Raw genomic sequence first — 21298 nt, 5'->3', positions numbered from 1 at the left:
GGCAAACTATGTTGGCGTTAAACTATGTTTTAAAACTAATTAAAACTAATTTGCGATTCTTTCGCTTTCCTGCGCGTTTGTGCACGCTATGGCGATTTCTTTACCAAACTCCGCAAGCCGTTCGCTTTGGACCAAACCATTTCATGTAAATAGAGGGGGGGGATTGTCACCGTACTCGCAAGCCGTTCGCTTTGGACCAAACCATTTCATGTAAATAGAGGGGGGGGATTGTCACCGTACTCGCAAGCCGTTCGCTTTGGACCAAACCATTTCATGTAAATAGAGGGGGGGGGGGGGGATATAATTTTAGATATATATATAGTACGGGCATGCCCTAGTAAAATAAAAACGAAGAAATATCTCTCGGTAATTTCCTGAAACTCGGTGAAATTCGATGAAATTCGCTCGGCGAATTCACTCGGTTTATCGGTGAAAATTTTTATTTGGGTGGTGTATAATTGCTTCGAACGAAATATCTTCGCAATTTCCCATCTGTGTTTCATGTCCATGCACACGTGAAATGGAGTTTGTTTTTGCACACGTGAAATGAACACGTGAACCTTTACTTCCGGATAATAATGTTGAATGAAATAAAAACGAAGAAATATATGTCGGCATCATTGTTGACGTTTTTGTGACGACTGTCATCAAATGGAAAAGTAATATATCTTAACGGAAAAGAAAAAGCGATTTTTAATATATGGCGACATGTTGCCGTCTGTGTCATGTTGGGCGGTGTATGATACATCATGATGCGATTTTAAAAAATATATCTGCATTTTCCCGCATGTGTGTGAATGTTCTCAATTATTGCTGACACCGAGTCTAAAACCATCGATAAAAATGAAATCAGATGGTGAGTTAGATTGGAGATAAAGGCATGAGAGAGACTCAATGGCCTTGAAGTTACAGGCCTTTGAGAATTCATTTCGTTCTATAAACGGAAACTTTCATCGGATTTTCTTCCCGTTTTTTTTCAACAGAGTCTAAAACTATGTTAGCGACTGTGAAAAATGAAATGATATATCCAATTTGATTTTAAATAAAACTGGGAGAGAGAGCAAGACACCACGGGCCTACAAAACAGGCCTCAAAGCTATGCGAGTTAATAAAATGGTGGATATTTGTTTATATGAAGCCTCTCCCAGAATTTGTTTTCGAAGCCCCTCCTAGAATGGGTGGAACTACTCTCTCAACGGAGTAAGCCACATCCCCGGACAGACGGATCACCTACACCTATTATAATATAGATATGATATATGATATAATATGATATGATATTCTATATATACATATATATTCTGCATGGTAAAGGCTCCTGTTTCTCCCTCCCTCTTCCTTGTTCCCTTATGAAGCATTGGAGTTTTGAACGCTTATATTATGCGAGGTATTACCTTGTTTCAGCAGAAGGTCATCACGTAGTAAACATATGTAGTATGTGCAGCCAGGCTGAGCAAACTCCGGCTGAGGCGTCATGATCACCTCCTGAAAGTTTTCAAACATCATCGTCAAAACAATATTTGAGGGAACACATCCATGTTAATACTGTTCTTACCTGTACACATAGCCTGGCTCGTTGAAAATTCCCGTATTTTAATTTGGATTTATTCTGGCTTAACCAGTCTCAGCTAGGACAATTCGTAAGAGTCCTAGGCTTTGAAGGCTGCTTTCGTCCGGTGTACAACTGACAGGAACTGCTACGTAAACTCAAGCATGATAATCACGCTACTTGCTACAAGTGTAGTCTTGTATTTTTGTAAGAACTTAATAGAGAGGCTAAAAACCTTCTGTATCCATTTTGTTCCCCCCCATGCATTTGTGTTTTGTATCCTGTTTTTGTGTGTTACGTCCTGATCCATTCACTTTACTAGCTTTTCCATAAGCCTCGACTATATCTACAATAAACAAAAAAACAATCGAATGTGAAGCCAACACCATGTTCTTCCATCCGCTTCATTTATTTCGATTGTCCCTCTTGTTAAGACATCGATTTTAAGGCATTTCTGTGTGGGCTAACATCTTGCCGCTGGAGCAAACAAATCAAAGTTGCTTTTCCAGCACAAGTCCAAACAATTAAAATTTAAAATCGACAAAAACAAACGTGCTGTGAGCATCCACAAGTGATTCAACATCCAAGAGCGTTTCCTCTAATTTTGCTTTTGCACATCCAGCTGCTGCAAAGTTGTGCTGCCATTTGGAGACGACGCATGGTGGTGGCAGCTATTGTTGATTTACATGAGATTTTATTGATTTCAAGTCAATTTAATATTTTCGGTGTATTTTCTTTGTTCTGACTTTCCAAGGCTGATTGCACATGCCGATTAAACCTGGTGATTGAAATTGCAGGACTTTATTGCTGGAGTTCAGGACAATGTAAAGGTATCCAACAATGTATTAAGACCGGGATGTATCACTGGGATCAAAATATAGTGGGAGACGTGAGCACTTCATTACTTTATCACTAAAACACAACCTAATTTTCTCAAGAGAAGAACCTGTTTCCTCACCTTTTCCACGGGCCTCGGGTCGCACTCATGACACAAGTAATGGTCCACATCTGCTGTCACCTGCATGCAGTCACAATGCTGCCACACCTGTGCAAAGAAGGTCATTGCATGTCAAAAGTATGCCCAGTTCCGCAGTAACAGTGACGCTTCCAATGAAGATTTTAAGACAACACTTTAGATTTCTGCACAGTGAGTTAGGTAACAATAAGTCATTGTACAATTCACCAGACCTCTTTATTCAAACACCCATGAAAACTTTCTGTAATTCAAATATGTAAAAGGTGGTTGGTTTAAAAAAAAAAAAACCCACCTGTCTCCGAAGGAAGTGGTTCAGTTTGGCATTTTAAATATTAAATAGGCAAGGCCTAGAAACGAACTAAACCAATCAGAATGACCCTTTAAAACCCTTTATAATTACCCTTTGGAACCCCTTAGAATTACCCTTTAGAATTGAACAGGGTGGGTAGGAAAGGTTATTCTTCTTCATTTTTGACAGATGGATGGATGGAAGGAAGGACATAACCAAATATTGAAGCGGCTTCACAGCTTAAAAATGGAGAAATTTAACTGAACCATCTCCTGAGTTTTTGCGAAAGACCTCCTGTAATTACTTATTTTGAGAAAGGTCATTGATAAAGGTGAAGAAAAACTCACTTGGCACTTATCACACTGGATCATGAGGCCTTCATCGCGAAAGAGTCCACAGATGCAGCGAATGACATCCTCATCTCTGTTGTCAAGGCGTTCCTCCTCTTCTTCATCTTCCTCCTCCTCTTCCTCCTCCACCTCCTCGGGGAGGGCACGATCCTCAACGGTAACGTCCTGCTCCAGCAGCACAGTGCCCGGATGCTGGGAGTTGTCTGTTTCTGCACTCTTTTCAACGGGTGTCTCATGTCGAGCTTGGAGATAGGCCTTCCGAAGGCGGGCCACTTCCCGCCCATGCAGAGATTTCCTGCCATGCTGCCTCTGTAAAATAAGACCCGAGTCAAATTTCAGCATTTGGCACACAGATTAGACAGCAGAGATCTTTGCAATACCTTGAAATATATATTGATACATATTTTCATTGGCTGTCATCTTGAGATGTAAATTGTTAAGCAAACATTTTGCAATAAGGCCTGGTATGACTGAACATTTTGTCAGATTTGCAAGGATCAAGCATCCCGCCCCATTAGCATGCAGAAAAAAAGGATGCATATTTGACCTGAATTCGAGAACAAGGTATCAATTCAGCCAAATTATTATCATCTGACAGGTGATCAACACACGATGTGAAGAAAAGTAATTCAAGAGTTAATTTTTTCCAACACTCCATTTCACATGAGGACAAATTGCAAACCAACTTCTATTCTTTTCATATATGATGGCCAATTTTGAGGAAGCCTGAGGCAGGGATTATGTTTTGCTTAAAATCATTGGGCTTAGCATCACTAAAGGTCAACAAAGGCCTAATTATTTAGAGGCCATGCGTATAACTTGGCTCGGTGTCAAAAGAGACCAAAGGCCAGGCTTAGAATAAAACAGCATTTCTGTGTGGGTGGCAGGAAAAAGCTCAGCATGCAATAAATCCTGCAGAGCAAGCATGGCATCCACAAGCCCCATGACTCATTTTGTGCGGTGCAGATGAATTGGGGGGCGAGACAATTAAAAATGATACAGGCATGGCGATCTCGAGATATTTGAAACCAGAATGAAGAATTGACGACACACACATATATCGATACATTACTAACATAATTGCCTTCGATCGTTGTTTGCAAAAAAAAATTCTTCACTATTAAGAATGCCTAACTATACCCAACATCTCCAGAAAATTTCATGACGATCAAGCTAATTTTCGATCCAAAAAACGCGATTTTTATTTTTGGAAAAATTGCCTTATGCACAAAAGTATTCTCAAATTGCCTCATGTACAAAAGTAGTCTTGAAATCGGCGAAGGCAATTATGTTAGTAATGTATCGATATATATATATATATATACATATATATATATATACGTATATATATATATATATATATATATACGTATACATACATACATACATATATATATATATATATTGTTGCGGTTTTGAGTTTTGTACAATAAAGTGTAAATTTCCCCCTCATAGTTTAGTCACATTATAACATGTAGCCTCGCGATAGAGCATGTTATTTCTTAGTATTTGTGAGCATAGTCCTTTTCCTGTGTTAGTTTTGCATTGAGTAGAATATTGAGAGTAGGTCCTTTCATTGCCTCCATTGCCTTATGCCGCCTTACGCCTCCTTGTGCTGCCTTTGTCTTTTTGGCGCGAATTAACACGAGGCAGGCCTGGCAAATCGAGCAGGGACCGAATGAGGGCGGCAGAGAAGCTGACGGAAAGCACGAGCCGCCAATCAGGGCTCAAAGGGAGTGGCTGCGGCAATGCGTCACAGGGCGTGGTTGGAACGTTCGAGAGGCCTCAGGGCGTGGCAATAAAACCCGTTGCGCGAAGCCCCACAGCGGTTCGGGGAGAGGTGAGCTGGTGCGTTGAGTTCTACGAAGGGAGGCGCTTGACTAAGTTCTGTGAGAGTTGAGTGTTGTACAAGAGAGAAGACGCACATGAACTAAGTTATAAGCGCTCTTACCAAATTGGACGCTCGGTTGAGCTTGCGGCCGAGCCTCTATTGGGTTACGCAAGTGATAGCGCGCCGGCAACTAAACGTGCTGTGGAAAACCGACAAGCCGGTGAGAGACACGTACATTTCCTTCCTGCCTCATCTGCCCTTTGTTCGAGAGACGCACTCCAAGGGTCCCTTCCACCACCTGCTTGCCTTCTTCGCGAGACGTGCTGGGACCATGGAGAGCCACGCCGGGCGAAGCCATTCCTGGACGACCAAGGCAGCGCGTGAACACCATTCTACCTGCATTTCCCCTTTGTGAGTGTGATCGGGCCCGTGTCTGGGGTTAATATAAGACTGCTTCAGTTCTGCTCTGTGTCTGCTTTCTACCGACTTGTACATATAAGTGTAAATAATAATTAAACCTGTTATTCCTTTATTCGACCGTCTCGTGTTTTCCATCATTGACTAAGCGTGGTACAAATAGAACCGCTCGAATCGGGTCCCAATACTAACGGTAACTGCACGGACCACATGGTACGCAATCCGCTCGGTGTACCCAAATTACACGTGGCTCGTGCGAGGCTTGGTTCCCCGCTTCCGTGGCCGCACAGGTATTTCGGTACATGCGAGACCTGTCCCGAAACCCTACCTTGCGTTTGCCCGGAAGGGGCGTTTCAAGTCTTGGTTATGCTGGCCCAGAAAGAACAAGGGGCTTAATCTCCCCTTGGTAAGGGTAGGAAGGGCGGCGGAAAACCGTAACAATTGGTAGTCAGGAGTGGGATTTGGAATCCTGGACAAAATTTTGGACAACAAATTTACATATTGGCCGTAACATTTGGTGTCGGGGAGTGAGATTGGACCTGGAGTGCGCTACACACACTCAAAATTACGAGCGGCCAAAATTTAGTTTAAGAATCCAAATTTAATTCGTACCATGGCTAGCCAAGGCGGTCAAATGCCGGTGGGGGTAGATAAGGTAGAACTGATGACCCAGGGCGAAATGCAGAGACAGTTGGTAGTGGAAGCAGAAAAGGGTGCGGCAGCAGGGGAAGAAAATGGCAGCGCCTCGCACGTGGCGGCGAGGGCCGAGCCCGCAGCGCCAATAGATATGGGCCTTTTTGTGGTGCAACTCAGGGCATATATGGGAGAAGAAATAGGTAAATTGACTGCAAAAACGGATACCCAGAGTCACAAATCCACCAAGGAGATGAAAGATGGGTTATTAGGGTTGGAAAACAAAATGGGTGGTCAATTGGAAAAATTTATGGCAGCGTCAAAGAAGGACAAAAAAAGCAGGGAAGGACATAAGGCGCAGGTTGAGCGAGGAGGTCGCAATGGGACACGACGAGATGACGCTGTGTGAGGAGCGCGTGGGGAGCGAAGTAAGGCAGAGCGCAGCTAAGTTGACCGGGGCTAAAGAAATCGCGACGCGGGGTGTAGAAAAACCAACGATCGTTGAATTTGAAAAAAAATTATGCACGCCGACGGTCGTCGAAGAAATGATTATAATTGAAATTGACGAGACGGGAGAGAAAGTAAATAAATCGTGGGAGGTAGAAATGGAACCCGCCCAAAGTTTGTATTTGCATCGTGATGTCGGGCTTGCTAACCAAATGGAAAGTTTGCAGGTGCTGGTGGGAAAGGAGGTCCCCAAGGTGAGTAGGATTTATGGCGTGAATGTGTTTGACGCGAAAGGGCTTTTGGCGCGCTTGGGGCAGAGACGAAACCCGGGCGGTCACGGAATGTCCATTGTGTGGTGTACGAGGGCGACTGGTGCGCGTGTGAGAGAAAAGTGTGCACCGGAGCGCGGGTGTGAGAGAGAAAAGTGTGCACCGGAGCGCGGGTGTGAGAGAGAAAAGTGTGCGCCAGAGTGTGCGGTAATGGGAGAGTGTGTTAGAGTGTGCGAAGGAGTGCACACCCAAGAGTGGGGAAAAAAGTGTGCGATGATTGGGTGTATACCAGGAGAGTGCACACCCGTGGGTGTTACGGAGTATGTAACGATAGAGAGTGCATGAGAAGAGTGCGTGGAGAAAAAGTGTGCGATGATTGGGTGTGTACCAGGAGAGTGCACACCCGTCGGTGTTACGGAGTATGTAACGAGAGAGTGTGCACGAGAAGAGTGCGTGGAGAAAAAGTGTGCGATGATTGGGTGTGTGCCAGGAGAGTGCACACCCGTGGGTGTTACGGAGTATGTAACGAGAGAGTGTGCACGAGAAGAGTGCATGGAGAAAAAGTGTGCGATGATTGGGTGTGTACCAGGAGAGTGCACAAACATGGGTGTTACAGACTGTATGCGGGAAGAGTGTGTAACGGAGTTTGTGGAAGGTGTGAGTGCGCCTAGGTGTGTAGGTGCGAGTACGGTGTGCGAGGGAGAATGCACACCAGAGGATGTGGAAGGAGAGTGTGTAACAGAATGTATGGGAGGCGCAGGGACACCTGGGTGTGCGAGTGCGGGGTGGGTCGCGAGTGGTGAGAACGCGGCTCAAGCATCGACACCGACCGGGGTAGCGTTTAGCGCGACGGATAGCCGACGTGAGCCCTCGGTGAGTTGTGTGCAGCGGGGACCGGCTGGGATCGGTGCGGTGGCGGTTTCACAAGGACCGCCATGCACGACCCGTGCTGGCCCCCGCACTGTATGGTTGGTGCCGAGCCGTGGCGGAAAAGGCAATCGGCGAGGTTCAAGGGGAGGTAGGAGATTTCGGAGCCGCACACCTTTGCGGGGGCGGTGCTCCGACCGTGGGTGGTTGGGGCCATCGTGCATGGGACCGCGAGGCCCCGCACCGAGATGGGCCCCTGCACCTCAGCCCATCCATGCCTCCTCCCCTGGATCGAAAATGCCGGACGGACCCAACCTACAGGAGACTAACCACCCGCATGGATCGCTCGGCCTTTCGAGGCCGAGCCATGACAATATACATCCACATGAAGAGGCTCGGGTGTAGCGGACTGATGAGGATAGTGTACCCTACGTGGGGGAATGGTAGTTTGACCATTCCTCACGCAGTCAGGGCCCATGAGCATTAGTTTAGGGGGATGGCAGTGTTAGGCACATGAAGGGGCCAGCGATGGTTACCTCCATGGGGCACCGAAGCCAGTCGAGGGAGGGCTAGGATAATGTTAGGGAACTAGAGGACTTTAGGGACAAAATATTTAAGTAATGACATCTGAACTATAGTGGGGACGTAGGTAGCTTAGGTGGATGATAATGACGAAGGGAGTGCTTAGTGTAACGGGATGACGGGGAAGCACGAGTTTTAGGGGAAAAGCAGTTAGATAGATGATGCTGTGTGTGTGTGAGGAATTGTGTTGAAGTGTATGGAAAGAGGTGTGTGGAAATAAAAGGTGTGTGAGCACAAAAGGTGTGCGAGGAGAGAGGTGTGCGAGACAAAAGGTGTGCGGAATATTTGGTGTGGAATGCTTGGTGTGGAATAAAAGGTGTGGAATGCATGGTGCGAAGGACTGAATGGGGGAAGAGTGGAACCCATTCACGAAAGCCCGAGGGGGGGGAAGGGGGGGGTTAGTGTAAAGCCAGGTAGAGGGCTTAGGCAAAATGTGTATGCATATTGATACCTGTGGTGCAGGTAGTGGCAAGTAGTGCTTTGGAGGGTGCATGAGTCAGTGAATGGCTGGGCGTGTGGTTTAATTGGTGCGTATGGTTATTGGGGCACTCTGCCACTGGTAGTTTGTCGGCAAGGTGAGGCCGCAGGAAGGCTCTGGGAGCCAGTTAGGGTAGTTGTGAGTTGTTGAGTGGGGCCCGAGGATCCAAAGGAAGGACCCGAGTTGCCCAATGCCAAGGTGGGCATCAGGGGGTAAAGTGCCAGGAGGGGCCTTCCCCAGTTAGTTAGTCGCAGGAGCAGGTAAGCTCGGGTGGTGACTTCAGTGGCGGAGGTGCGCAGGTAGTTGGACCTGCTAGTGGAGCCACACGACCCAGCCCCGAAATTGTGCAAGGGCACAGAGAGAAAAATTGGGGAGTGAGACCCAAATTCGGATGGCATCACAGGGTGGACAATGGGTATTCGGTTTTTAGAACCACATAGTTTAAAGATGGCCGATTGGCAGGGTATGACCCCGGGTAGGTTAAAAATAAATGTCATTAGTGTAGTTAGGATCCTTCTAGAAATCCCTTCGCGCCATCCACAGCCATTCACCAAGAAGGACGAAGCTCCACACCAGGATCAAGTGAACTGTTTGAGTGTAAGACGCATCATGACGTAATGAGACATTGTGTTTGTTCCATTCCTTCCTTCCTGGGAGGGATTGGGAGATGAATTTGGATTTGAGGGGGATATGGGAGACAAGACGTAGAGACGAATTTGTAAATACAAGGAAGGGCTAGGGTTTGTGGAAGCCGTCGATGGGGGGTACGGACGGATAGGGACGAGCCTGCTCTGCTCGCTCTTCCGCGCCCATTGTGCTGTATTACCTTGTTTGCTGTGTACCTTTGCGCCCTTTCCGCTTTGCTGGTCGTGCTTTGTCTCTCCACCCACCCCAGGACCATTTTGGAGGTGGAACTGTGCAGCACTTTGCTGCCATATCCTTGTGTTGTAACTTTGCTGCACTCATGCAGCACCTTGCTGCCACAAACACTTTGCTGCACCACACACATTACGGACCACAGGTTTTGTGGCGTTGCACAGTGGTGTAGTCTAGTTTTTTGTAGTGGGTATACTGTGATTTTTCCCTTCCAGCCTCATAGTCACCCGTCCCAGAGCGACGCGCCCCGGAGCGACACCCGTCCTGAAACGACACCCCATAAGCACCACCACACTCACTAATGCATACAGTATGCATCTACACGTAATTGAGAGCATTCTGAAAGACTGGTTATGTGTTATCAACATCAATTTATTTCCAATTTTTTAGCAACAAGACTCAGTGAGTTAAGAGCTATTTAGCTTAGATGTTATGTGAATGTGTTAACAAATAAAGGTTGAAAAGGCACTTAACATCATCAAAGTATCCATACTGGGTTCACTGTGTTCGTCCACAAGCCCTGGAAAAAGGATGGAACACTAACAGACAGCCCAGTTCATGTTCCAGCTGGTTTGCTGGCAGTGTGCTTGGGGTGGGGTAAGAAGGGGAGGGTGGGTAGCCTGGTAGTCTACAAAGCTTTCCAAATATGTTTGTAGTTGTACTCGGGCATCTGAGGTGTGCATTGCCTCCTTGCTTGCGTGGCAGAGCGATGGCTTCTCAACCATGTTGTGACGTACTTCCTTGGCTCAAAAAGTCTTACAGGGGGACCATTGATGCTGATCATCATCAAATTACTTACATTGGACAACAACAGTGCAGATCTCTTGTCCGTGCATACATTGTTCATGAGACTGAAGCCCCTTTCACACTCTGCAGCGCTGCAAGGGATGGTCTGCATGCATCGTATGAGTGGTTTTAGGCTTTCAGGCTCACTGTCTGGGTGCTCAAGGAAATCTCTCATACCATAAATGCTTGCTCTTCACAAAGATTGAACCGCCTGCACAGTCGTTTCACTTGTGCCTCACCATGCCGTATACCAGGTGTTGATGGCCAGTTGTCTGTATCCAGAACGCTGAGATCATGAAGCATTTCCCCTTCAAATGAGAGGCGCTTCTCCATGTTGTTGATCAAACTTTGCAGGAACTGCTTTGCATTGATTGGTGTGAGCTTTGCATTTGACTCCAGGGGAACCGATCCAAAATGTCCCATACCCATCCCTACCCCTCTATCTCTATCTCTATCTCTATCTCTCTCTCTATCACACACACACACACACACACACACACACACACACACACACACACACACACACACACACACACACACACACACACACACACACACACACACACACACACACACACACACACACACACACACACACACACACACACACACACACACACACACACACACACACACACACTTTTATATATATAGATATACATATAAATAAATTAAATTATATATATATATACATGGCTGTCCATTAGACCGTTTGCGGTTACGTTGATTGGCTGTGTGAGGTTAGGTGAAATGTGATTGGCTCCTGGCAAGATTGAAAAATGCGTCGTGTAGGCATATTAAAAGCTGATATTCAAAACCTGATTCAATAATTGACGATCGGAACTCATGGCCTCAACAATTATGTTGAAATCTGGAATGAAATTGGAAAAAAACAATTAAAAAAATTAAAAAATTAAATAAGAAGCTCTATGAGACATGAGGTAAAATGGCTCCAAAATTCATTTTTTAAACTCTTTTAAACGTAATTATTGTATGCCTGATGTTATTTGACACGGTCCAGGGACATCGGTCATGATCTTTTTGAATTCAGATTCTACTTTTATTGTACATTTTAAACGTAATTAGTAATACATACAACATGGAATCACAGTTTGATTAATTATTAACCGTTTGTTCAGGTACGACGTCGAATGACAGGATGACCTTGAGGTAGCCACACTCTCCTCTAGGCTGTCTACCCTGGGTGTTAATCTTGGCCAAGCTCTAAACTATAATCCTGGTGTTTCACAGACTGGGTAAATAAATCATCAATTTGTGCCGTCTCTCCAATGGACGTTAAGCTGGGCATCCAATCTCCTGACATTAGTTGATGGACGTTAAAGATCCCATGGTGTCCTTCATGAAGAGTGGGTGAGCTATCGCTGGGCACCCTGAACAAATTACAAATTCCTGCCCAAACTACTGCCTGGAAGGCAATGGCAAACCACCCAGTATAACCCTTGCTCAAGAAACACCTTTGGCGGCACAGACGCTTAGTAACGAGTACGGTACATAAGATATCAAATAAAAGTCACAAATTAATGGCGAAAGTGGGGCAAAAAAATTGAAAAGGAAATTAAAGCCATTTAAAAGAATTGAGCATGGACATATAGAGGGGGGATGGAGAGGAGAGTGGGGGAGAGAGAAGAAGGAGAGAAAAAGGGAAGTATGGGAGGGAGGGGAGTAGAGGAGACAGGTTACCTTGCACTGACAGTGGGGAGTGGGGTATGGAGGGGAGAAAGAGAGGGGGGGAGAATGGGGAGGGAGAGAGAGAGGGAGAGAGGGAGAGAGGGAGAGAGGACGAGAGGGAGAGAGGAAGAGAGGAAGAGAGGGAGAGAGGGGGAGAGGGGGAGAGAGAGTGAGGGAGAGATGGAGAGAGTGAGAGAGTGAGAGAGTGAGAGAGTGAGAGAGGGAGAGGGAGAGAGGGAGAGAGGACGAGAGGGAGAGAGGAAGAGAGGAAGAGAGGGAGAGAGGGGGAGAGAGAGTGAGGGAGAGATGGAGAGAGTGAGAGAGTGAGAGAGTGAGAGAGTGAGAGAGTGAGAGAGTGAGACAGTGAGAGAGTGTGAGAGGGAGAGGGAGAGGGAGAGAGAGAGAGAGAGAGAGAGAGAGAGAGAGAGAGAGAGAGAGAGCCTTGCGGTTGGTGCCTTGCGTTTATAATATAGACAATATGTCTATATTATAAAGCCTTGCGGTTGGGAAGGGAGTAAGGGGGCGAGGGGGGTTTGGTTGAGGACCTGAGGTCACATTCGACATTACGTGGAAGTTCCACGGGTACCTGTAATGAATCTACTTCATGTGGCAGAAGCCTCAATTCTAGTGAAGCTATATGGAGTATGTACAGTGTGCAGTTACCTCGGCCTTGCGAAGGATTGGCAGAATGTCCAAATCGAGCTCGATGGCACTCCGGTAAAATCCAGCCAGCAGCTGCTGTTCCACGACGCTAATGTTTTTTGGATCGACAGCACGTCCCCCAGAGCTGCGACGGCTACACCAGAAATGCAAAGCATTCCTTAAAAAAAAAAGAAGATAGAATTACCGATTTTTTTTTTATAACAACTGAGCAATTCCCTTCATGTTTACAAAGAGGTCTGCAACCTGTGCATTGCCAAGGTCGAAAAATTGCTTCCTAATATTCTTGGAACAATTACCAAGTAGTTTAAGCAGCAGTTATCATGAGCAACAAAAAAAGCTAAACTCCAAATGGAGGAAAAACACACTTAAGTTTCACTCTGAAATAAAGTCAATTTTAGCAATTGTTGTTTGTCGAAGCAAACCGGTCTCTCACTGCCGCCACGAAACAAAGTTCACCTGTTGCACTTTAATCCTATTTCTTCTGGAAAGGTTACACCAGTTTGTAAGGAAGTCTGTTGCAGGAGAAATCCAATGCTTATTCACAGAAATAATAATGTCAACGGATAAATTCTACCGGATAAACTCAACCGGATGTTAAGAGAGGTATACTAAAGGCCGTGGTGGAGAAGGTGAAGCGACGTTTCAGACATGAGCCCTTCTTCAAGCGCTCTCTATCTTACTTTGGAGATGGAGCTCACACCCAAAACGTCACTTCACCTTTTTCCCACATAAAGGTAAGCATATCTAACATAACAACAACACAACAACATGCATTTTAAAGGCCATTTTCCCTGCTAGAGCGGGGGTTAGCCTTGCGGTCCCCATGACAATCTTCTCCATTTTGCCCTATTTTCTGCATCTCTCCTTGTTAACCCCCTTGCCCGCATTTCTTCTTCCACCATCTTTAGCCAAGTCTTTCTCGGTCTTCCCCGTCTTCTACTTCCTTCTACATTCATTTCCATCACTCTTCTCAACCAGTCACTTTAATCCTTCCTCAACACATGACCAAACCATCTCAACCTGTTCCTCTTCAATGCATCAATCACAGGCTCTATTCCCATCATCTTTCGCAATTCATCATTTGTCTTCCTCTCTCTCAACGATACTCCGCACATCCGTTGAACCATTCGCATTTCCACCCTTTCCAACCTTCGTTGCTGCTCTACGTTCATTACCCATGTCTCGCTCCCATAAATCATAACACTTCTCACACATGCAGCATACACCTTTCCCTTCAGCTTCAACGACACTTCCCTCATCAGCATGCCACTCAATTCCCGAAACTTCTTCCATGCACATCTCACTCGAGCAACCGTTGCCGAGTCTGATCCACCTTCTCCATTCAGCACGTCTCCGAGGTAGCAAAATGTTTTCACACCTTCCAGCTTCCGCCGTCTCCAAGATCCAACTCAACATTTCCTTCATCTGCAGCTCCCTCTGTGCACACCTTACATTTGAATGTAGCTGCAACACTGGTTAATGACCCTCTCAGACCACTACATTTTTGATGAACCCACTCAGCGCACATTGTACACTGAATGGAGTTCACTCCGACACCCTTCCTACACACAGCACAGGGCCACTTCCCAGTTCTTTCCACCTCACCACATGTTTTACCACTTGCCATCACCTTCGTCTTTCCGATATTCACCTTCAGACCTTTTGTCTCCATACATTCCTTCCACGTGTTCATCTTTTCCTTCAGTCCATCCATACTTTCCGCAATCAACACCAGATCATCTGCATACAACAACTCCCACGGTAAACCCTCCTTTACGTTCTGAGCCAGCACCTCCATCACAGCTACAAATAGTAGTGGACTTAGTACCGACCCCTGATGCACTCCCACCTTCACCTCAAACTCACCACTGTTCCCGTCCTTCGTCCTTACAGCTGTGCGCGCTCTTTTGTACATTGCCATCACTACTCTGATCAACCATTCCTCCACTCTTAACTTCCTCAATGCCCATGTCAATACTTTGCGTGGAACCCGATCGAATGCTTTCTCCAGATCAACAAACCCAAGAAACAACTTCTTCCTCTTCTCCATGTACTTCTCCTGCAACTGCCTCACAATGAAAAGCGCGTCTGTCGTTCCTCTTCCTGGCATGAATCCAAACTGCATTTCGTCGATCTTCACTTTCTTCCTTATCCTCCTCTCCAACACCCTTTCCAATATCTTCATTCCATGCTCCAATAACTTTATCGCTCGGTACGAGCCACACTCCAGAGGGTCACCTTTCCCCTTGTATAGAGGGACGAGGGTACTCAGTTCCCAATCCACTGGAATGCGGCCTTCTTTCACCACCAGATTACAGATCTCTGTCATTCTCTTCACACCCCAACTTCCTGCTGCCTTCAACATATCTCCCACAACTCCCGTCGGCCCTCCCACTTTTCTACCCTTCATTGCTTTTATCGCTTCCTCAACTTCCTTCTCAGTTATCTTCTCTGCCGGTCCTAAAACTGGGTTACTCTCTATGTTGCCATCCTATTCATTCTCTGTATTCAACAGCATTTCCATATATCTTTTCCATCTTCCTTTAATTCCATCTGGGTCGACAACGATTTGTCCCACTTCATCCTTCAAGCAACTCACCCCCATCACATCACACCTCTCTTTCGCTATCTGCTTTGCAATCCTGAAAACTGCTTTCTGACCCTCTTCCGAATCCAAGCGTTCTCCGAACATTTTCCTACATGCCTCCTGCGCCTTTGCTACCTCTTTCTTTGCAGCCTTCCTGGCTGCCTTATAACTTTCATGCTCTGCTGTTTCTGCTCCCGTACCCTTCGCCTTCTGCCACTCCTTGAACTTCTTCCTCTTCTCGTCAATCCTCTTTCCAACTTCATCATCCCACCACCATGTTTCCGAGTGCCTCGGTGGTCCTTTTGTCCATCCACATACCTCACCAACGGCTCACAACAGACTAGCTTTCATTGACATCCAACCACTTTCAAGCTCAACCACATCATCCTCGACCCTACTCAGCCTCTCTTTTAATGCCTCCCTTACTGTCACCTCTTTCAACCTCCACACCTTCATATCTAACATGACACCAAAGAAAATTGATTGTGCTGAATATTTGGGTTGGCAAAGTAGCACAAGCAGATGGTGACTCATGCATTTACCGAATGAAGAAAACGTAAACATAACATTTATTATTATCTTACTATAATTCACCAAATGTCCATCTGTCTGTTCGAAGGTACCGTAAAAACTACTGAACCGATCGCAAAGATATTTTGGGTGGGTAATCCTGGGACCCCTGGGAGTAAAATAGGCTATTTAGTTTTCCCAATTTCAGCTTTGGTCTCCAGCATTCTCAGGTTTGGACTCCCGCATAACATTCGCGTTCGCATAACGTTCATTGTGACGATGTTCTCATTGTGACCATGTTGTGACAATGTATGTGTTCACGGTAGTGTTTGACGTGACGGTGTGAACATAATTTCATAATGTTTTTCGTTTCGTAATCCTTTAATGAACGTTTAATGTTTAATGAACGTTTAATGCCCTTCGATGTCCGGGGCCGCACGCACGCTACACTGGACGGGCCAGCGTGTACCTTGCACTTCGCCGTCAGGCTCGGGTAAACCGCTGAGCCCCATCCGGGATGGGGACTGGGGCTTGAGACAGTGTCCCACGAACGAGGAATTCCCAGTAAGCGCGAGTCATTGGCTCGCGTTGATTAAGTCCCTGCCCTTTGTACACACCGCCCGTCACTACTACCGATCGGACGGTTTGATGAGATCCTCGGATCAGCCCCTGCACGGGCCGTTCTCGGCTCGTGCCGGTGCACCGAAAAGATCAGCAAACTTGACTGTCTGGAGGAAGTAAAAGTCGTAACAAGGTTTCCGTCGGTGAACCTGCGGAAGGATCATTATCGGGACAACATGAGAGCGAGCGAGACGCGAGATGTACGTGGTACGTGATCGTCCATGTACTGTTTAGCCATGTACTGTTTAGATTTTGATGATTTGCGTGTGATATGATTCAACGGATGTTTATATGAATCGTTTAAAATAAAAAAGCCTTCAATTTCTGATATTTTACCTTTTCATTTGGGATTCCCAATTGAAGCCCCACCCGTAGGGCGGGTACTGTTGCTAGTTTTATATAATTTATTATTAAATTAAATAATATTATTAAATTATTTATTTATTTATTTATTATTTATATTTTTCTTATTATTATTTATTATTTTTATTTCATTTATTTATTTTTATTTTGCTCATTTATTTTCTTGTAACGACAGCATTTCATAACCTTGAGTTGCCAGTAATATTTTTGTGGCCTTATTTTTGAAACTTGCAGTCAACATTAGAGTTCAGGCTGAAATAGATTCAGGCTAACTTCAATTAGAGTTCAGGCTAACTTCCCTGAAAATGTCTGCTGCTCTTCTTCTGCTCCAATCGGCTCTTCTGATCATGTGCTTGTTAAAGTGGACATTTCTCTGACCATTTTCAGAGAGCCTCCTCAGCGTCGACGAGTCTGGCATTTCACTCAGGCCAACTGGCACGGTCTTCAAGCAGCCATCAATCATCTGGACTGGTCTCCCATCTCTACTGCCTCTGACATCAACTCATCCTGGGAATTCTTCCAAAGTAAATTGCTCTCTCTCATGCACAGTTTTATCCCTTCTCGTCTTCAGTTGTCATACCCTTCCTCCCGTCCATGGTACACGGAATCTTGTGGTGAGGCTATTGCCCAGAAACAACTTGCTTTCGTCTCCTGGAAAGCAAATCCAACGGAAGGAAATCTCATTTCCTTTCACAAAGCCCGAAACAAATGTGTGTCCACCCTCAGGAGAGCCAGGAAACAATATCTCTCCGTCCTCAGGACCGAACTCTCTTATCTGCCTCCCTCTTCCAAATCCTGGTGGCGTCTGGTAAAATCTGTTTCTGGTGTTTGTTCCCACTCCATCCCCTCCCTCACCTTAAATGGCCACACGGCTGACTCCGCACGTGAAAAAGCCGAATGCCTCAACTCTGTGTTTGCCTCTAAATCTTGTGTCCCAAACCCATCCCTCTCTGTACCCACCATACCCAGTCGTACCCAGCTGCTCCTGGACTCTGTGTCCTTTCCTCCTGACAAGGTGGAAAAGTGTCTGTCAACCCTCGACTCTGATTCTGCAACTGGACCTGACGGCATCAGCCCACGGGTCCTAAAATCATGTTCTTCCGCTCTTTCACTCTCTCTCTCTGTTCTCTTCACCCTCTCTTTTGCTCAAGGTCATCTTCCATCTGCTTGGAAATCTGCCAACATCACCGCTTTGCACAAAAAAGGTGCAAAAACAGATCCCAGCAACTACAGACCAATCAGCCTTCTCCCAATTATCAGCAAGGTCATGGAATCCATCATTGCTTCAGATATGAAATCTTTCCTCTTCTCCAATGGCTTGATCTCTGATCATCAATTTGGTTTCAGACCTGGACACTCCACTCTGGACATGCTGCTTCTGCTTTCTCAACAATGGATGGAGGTCCTCAATGCCAAACAGGAAATTAGAGCAGTCTCCCTTGACATATCACGTGCCTTCGATACAGTCTGGCACCCCGCTCTGCTCACCAAACTCTCCTCTTTTGGTATCCATGGAAATCTCCACGCATGGCTGGCGGACTTCCTCTCTAGTCGTAGTCAACGTGTGGCCCTGAATGGGTTTCTCTCATCTCCTCTTCCTGTTCAGGCTGGAGTTCCCCAAGGCAGTGTTCTGGGCCCTGTGCTTTTTCTGGTCTTCATCAATGATCTCTCTGACTCTCTTGAAAATCCTCTCTATCTCTTTGCTGACGACTCTACTCTCTGTCGCTCCATTCTTCATCCCTCAGATCGGCAGTCTGCAGCCTCCTCACTCTCTGCAGACCTTGACAAAATCACAGACTGGGCAAACAAGTGGAACATGTCTTTCAATCCTGACAAATCTCACACTCTTACGATGTCTCTCCGAAAAGACCGACTGGACAACCCTCCCATCCACTTTCTGAATAATCCTCTCCAAGAAGTTCTGTCACTCAAGCTTTTGGGTCTCACTATCTGCCATGATCTTTCCTGGAAAAACCACATTTCAAATCTGGCCTCCAAAGCCAGTCGCCGACTGGGCATCCTCCGCCGTGCGAAGTCCTTCCTTGGCACACCTGAGCTCCTCACCACATACAAGGCTTTCATCCGCAGCTCAATGGAATACTGCTCTCCCCTCTGGGCTGGTGCTCCTGCCTCACACCTAGCTCGCCTTCGCGCTGTTGAAACCAAAGCATTCAGAATCATTGGAATCTCCCGCGATGAAGCTAACTCCAAGGGCCTCTCACTCACTCACCGCAGGCAGGTTGGTGGTCTTTCCGTCTTCTACCGACTCCTCTCTGGCCTTGCCGCCCCAGCTCTCTCTGGGCTCTGTCCCGCAAATATTCCTACAGGTCGCACAAGATCTGCCTGCAACCCTCTTTTGGTTAAACTGCCAACATCAAGACTCTCTGCTCACCTTCACTCCTTCATTCCTCTTTTCTCCCACCTCTGGAACAAACTCCCTCACTCTCTTCAATCCCACTCCACCCTCCAAGTCTTTAAAACAGCTGTTCACCACCATCTCTTATCTTCCCCCATCCAAAACCTTGATCTTTTCTACCCCCGCTAATTTCACCCCAATTCCCCTTTTTGAAATACCAACTTCTGTCCTGGAAGTCCTTGGTGTCCTTGTGCTTTATACTTCTCCCTCCCCCCGCCCCCCCCCCCCTTCCCATGCCTCCTCCCCCCGGGCCCTCTCCCTTCCACACATCTCCCTGCTCTCGGATGTTGTGTTTCTGTGCTTCCCCTTTTCTCCCCATCTTGTCTTCCGCTCCCTCTTTTTGTGTATTTTGTTTGTCTGGTCGATTTGTTTGTGAAGTAAATGTTAGCTCTTTCACGAGCCTCGATTCAGTATACAAAAAACAAAAAACAAAAAAACCAAAAAAAAAAACCCACCAAAAAGCACACTCGATCATTAAGTGTAAAGGAGAAGATGGAGAAATAATGAGAATTTTGCTTGAAGGATTGCAGAAAGAAGAAAGACTAGAAAAGAGTGGAAGGAAATCCAGAAAAGTGGAACAAAATGTTCAACAAAATGTGACATGTGACAAGGAGACTTGCAAATTAGCAAACGATGGGAAGACTTAGGGGAGTCGGGTTCAGGCCCCAGTACAAAATACACAAAAAATTTGCAACACGTCTCTATTATAAAACAGGAGTGTCCGTCCGTCCGTCCATCCTGGAACTACTCCGTCAGATTTGTGGCTAGCCCCGCCAAACCTTCTGTGGAACCTTTTGGGGTCCCACCGGGTGTCCTACCTTGGGTGAGAGTTTTCATACATTTCTCAATAAAATTATGATTTTGAGCTTCGATCCATATGAAATGTTTCGTATCCGGAGTAAACAATCACGGGTTCGGCATTCACAGTTTCGCCATTTACTGGACGTGCAAACATTCGCTGGTTAATATCTCAATAAAATTGTGATTTTGAGGTTCCACCCGAACAATGCCACTTTTATCCTTCCTAAAGTGGGTGGGAGGTTTCATAAATTTCTATATACAATTATGATTTTGAGTTTCGATCCGTACGAGGTTTTTCGTATCTGCCCTTTCTCGCCGGCAGATTCGTCTGTTTTGGGAAGGGCGTTCATCTTCGTCTACCTCACGAATGTTTGTAACATTGTATTTGCTATATTAATGGTGTAGTATTAATTTGTGATTGGAATGATGCTGTTTGGAATGAAAATATAGAGAGATTGAGTTTAAAGGCAAATGAGGAAATGACGTGGAAAGGGGTGTGGTAGAAGGAAAGTGATTTTGTGAAATTTTGTGAAATTTTGTGAAAAGTGAAAGTGAAAGAAAGAAATAGCTGCAGAAGACTGCTTGAATTATCACCAAGATGGGGTTTCTATTTCTCCTTTGGGAGAATTCTTCTTCTTCTTCAATCATCTCACATCTGACTAAGGAGAACTTATGCTCACAGGCTCGGCATTAGCAGCTTCGCCATTTTCCTCATGTGGAAACATTTGCCGTTTCCGTATTGTCTGTATCCATGTATAGACTTTTCCGTCAAGATCACATCACGTTTCCTTGAGGCTTTTTGCCATTTTTTCTGAAATAATCAATTTCCTTCATCCTGGCGCATTAAAGCCAATCCCCCCTCCTAAGCCAACACCATCACCATCGACACTGTTATCAACTTCATCATCTCCAGTAAAGTTACATTGATTTTACACAGTACCATTCCCACAGTTTTGAGGCCAGTTCCACCAAATTTTCTGTGCAGCTTTGGAGGTCCATGCACATGTCCTCAAGTGGGTGTGGGAGTTGTCATGAAATTTCTCAAAACATTTTTATTTTCAGATGTCGGACTCTCACCCATACGTAGCACGGGTACCACACAAGTGATGGTATAAAAGTGAAGATTCAGATTCAAGAAGATGACAACCATAAAAAACACCTTCCTTGGGGTTAGCTCCAATCACACTTCATTTTTCTGTACTGAACAGGTCTCACTGATGATAGATGAGCAGCAGGTGCTCCATGACAAATCGGAGGAAGATGCTCCAATGAACCACGAATGAGCCATGAAACCATAA

At 45.8% G+C, this 21298-nt stretch overlaps 1 protein-coding gene across 1 annotated transcript in view; it reads right to left on the bottom strand.

Moving 5' to 3' along the window:
* Positions 1-21298, bottom strand: part of LOC137421979 (histone-lysine N-methyltransferase ASH1L) — a 328014-nt gene that overhangs the window by 56288 nt on the left and 250428 nt on the right. Inside the window, exons 17-20 of the mRNA XM_078773027.1 lie at positions 12703-12859; positions 3162-3473; positions 2508-2594; positions 1395-1485 (exon numbers count right to left, since the gene is read on the bottom strand). Of these exons, the coding sequence (XP_078629153.1) occupies positions 1395-1485; positions 2508-2594; positions 3162-3473; positions 12703-12859 (647 nt within the window). The remainder of the gene's footprint in view (positions 1-1394; positions 1486-2507; positions 2595-3161; positions 3474-12702; positions 12860-21298) is intronic.

The sequence above is a fragment of the Myxine glutinosa genome, chromosome 2 (assembly GCF_964187855.1).
Source record: "Myxine glutinosa chromosome 2, kmMyxGlut1.1, whole genome shotgun sequence".
Taxonomy (NCBI): domain Eukaryota; kingdom Metazoa; phylum Chordata; class Myxini; order Myxiniformes; family Myxinidae; genus Myxine; species Myxine glutinosa.
The sequence above is the reverse complement of the archived record's forward strand: the minus strand, read 5'-3'. Positions and strand labels throughout refer to the sequence as shown.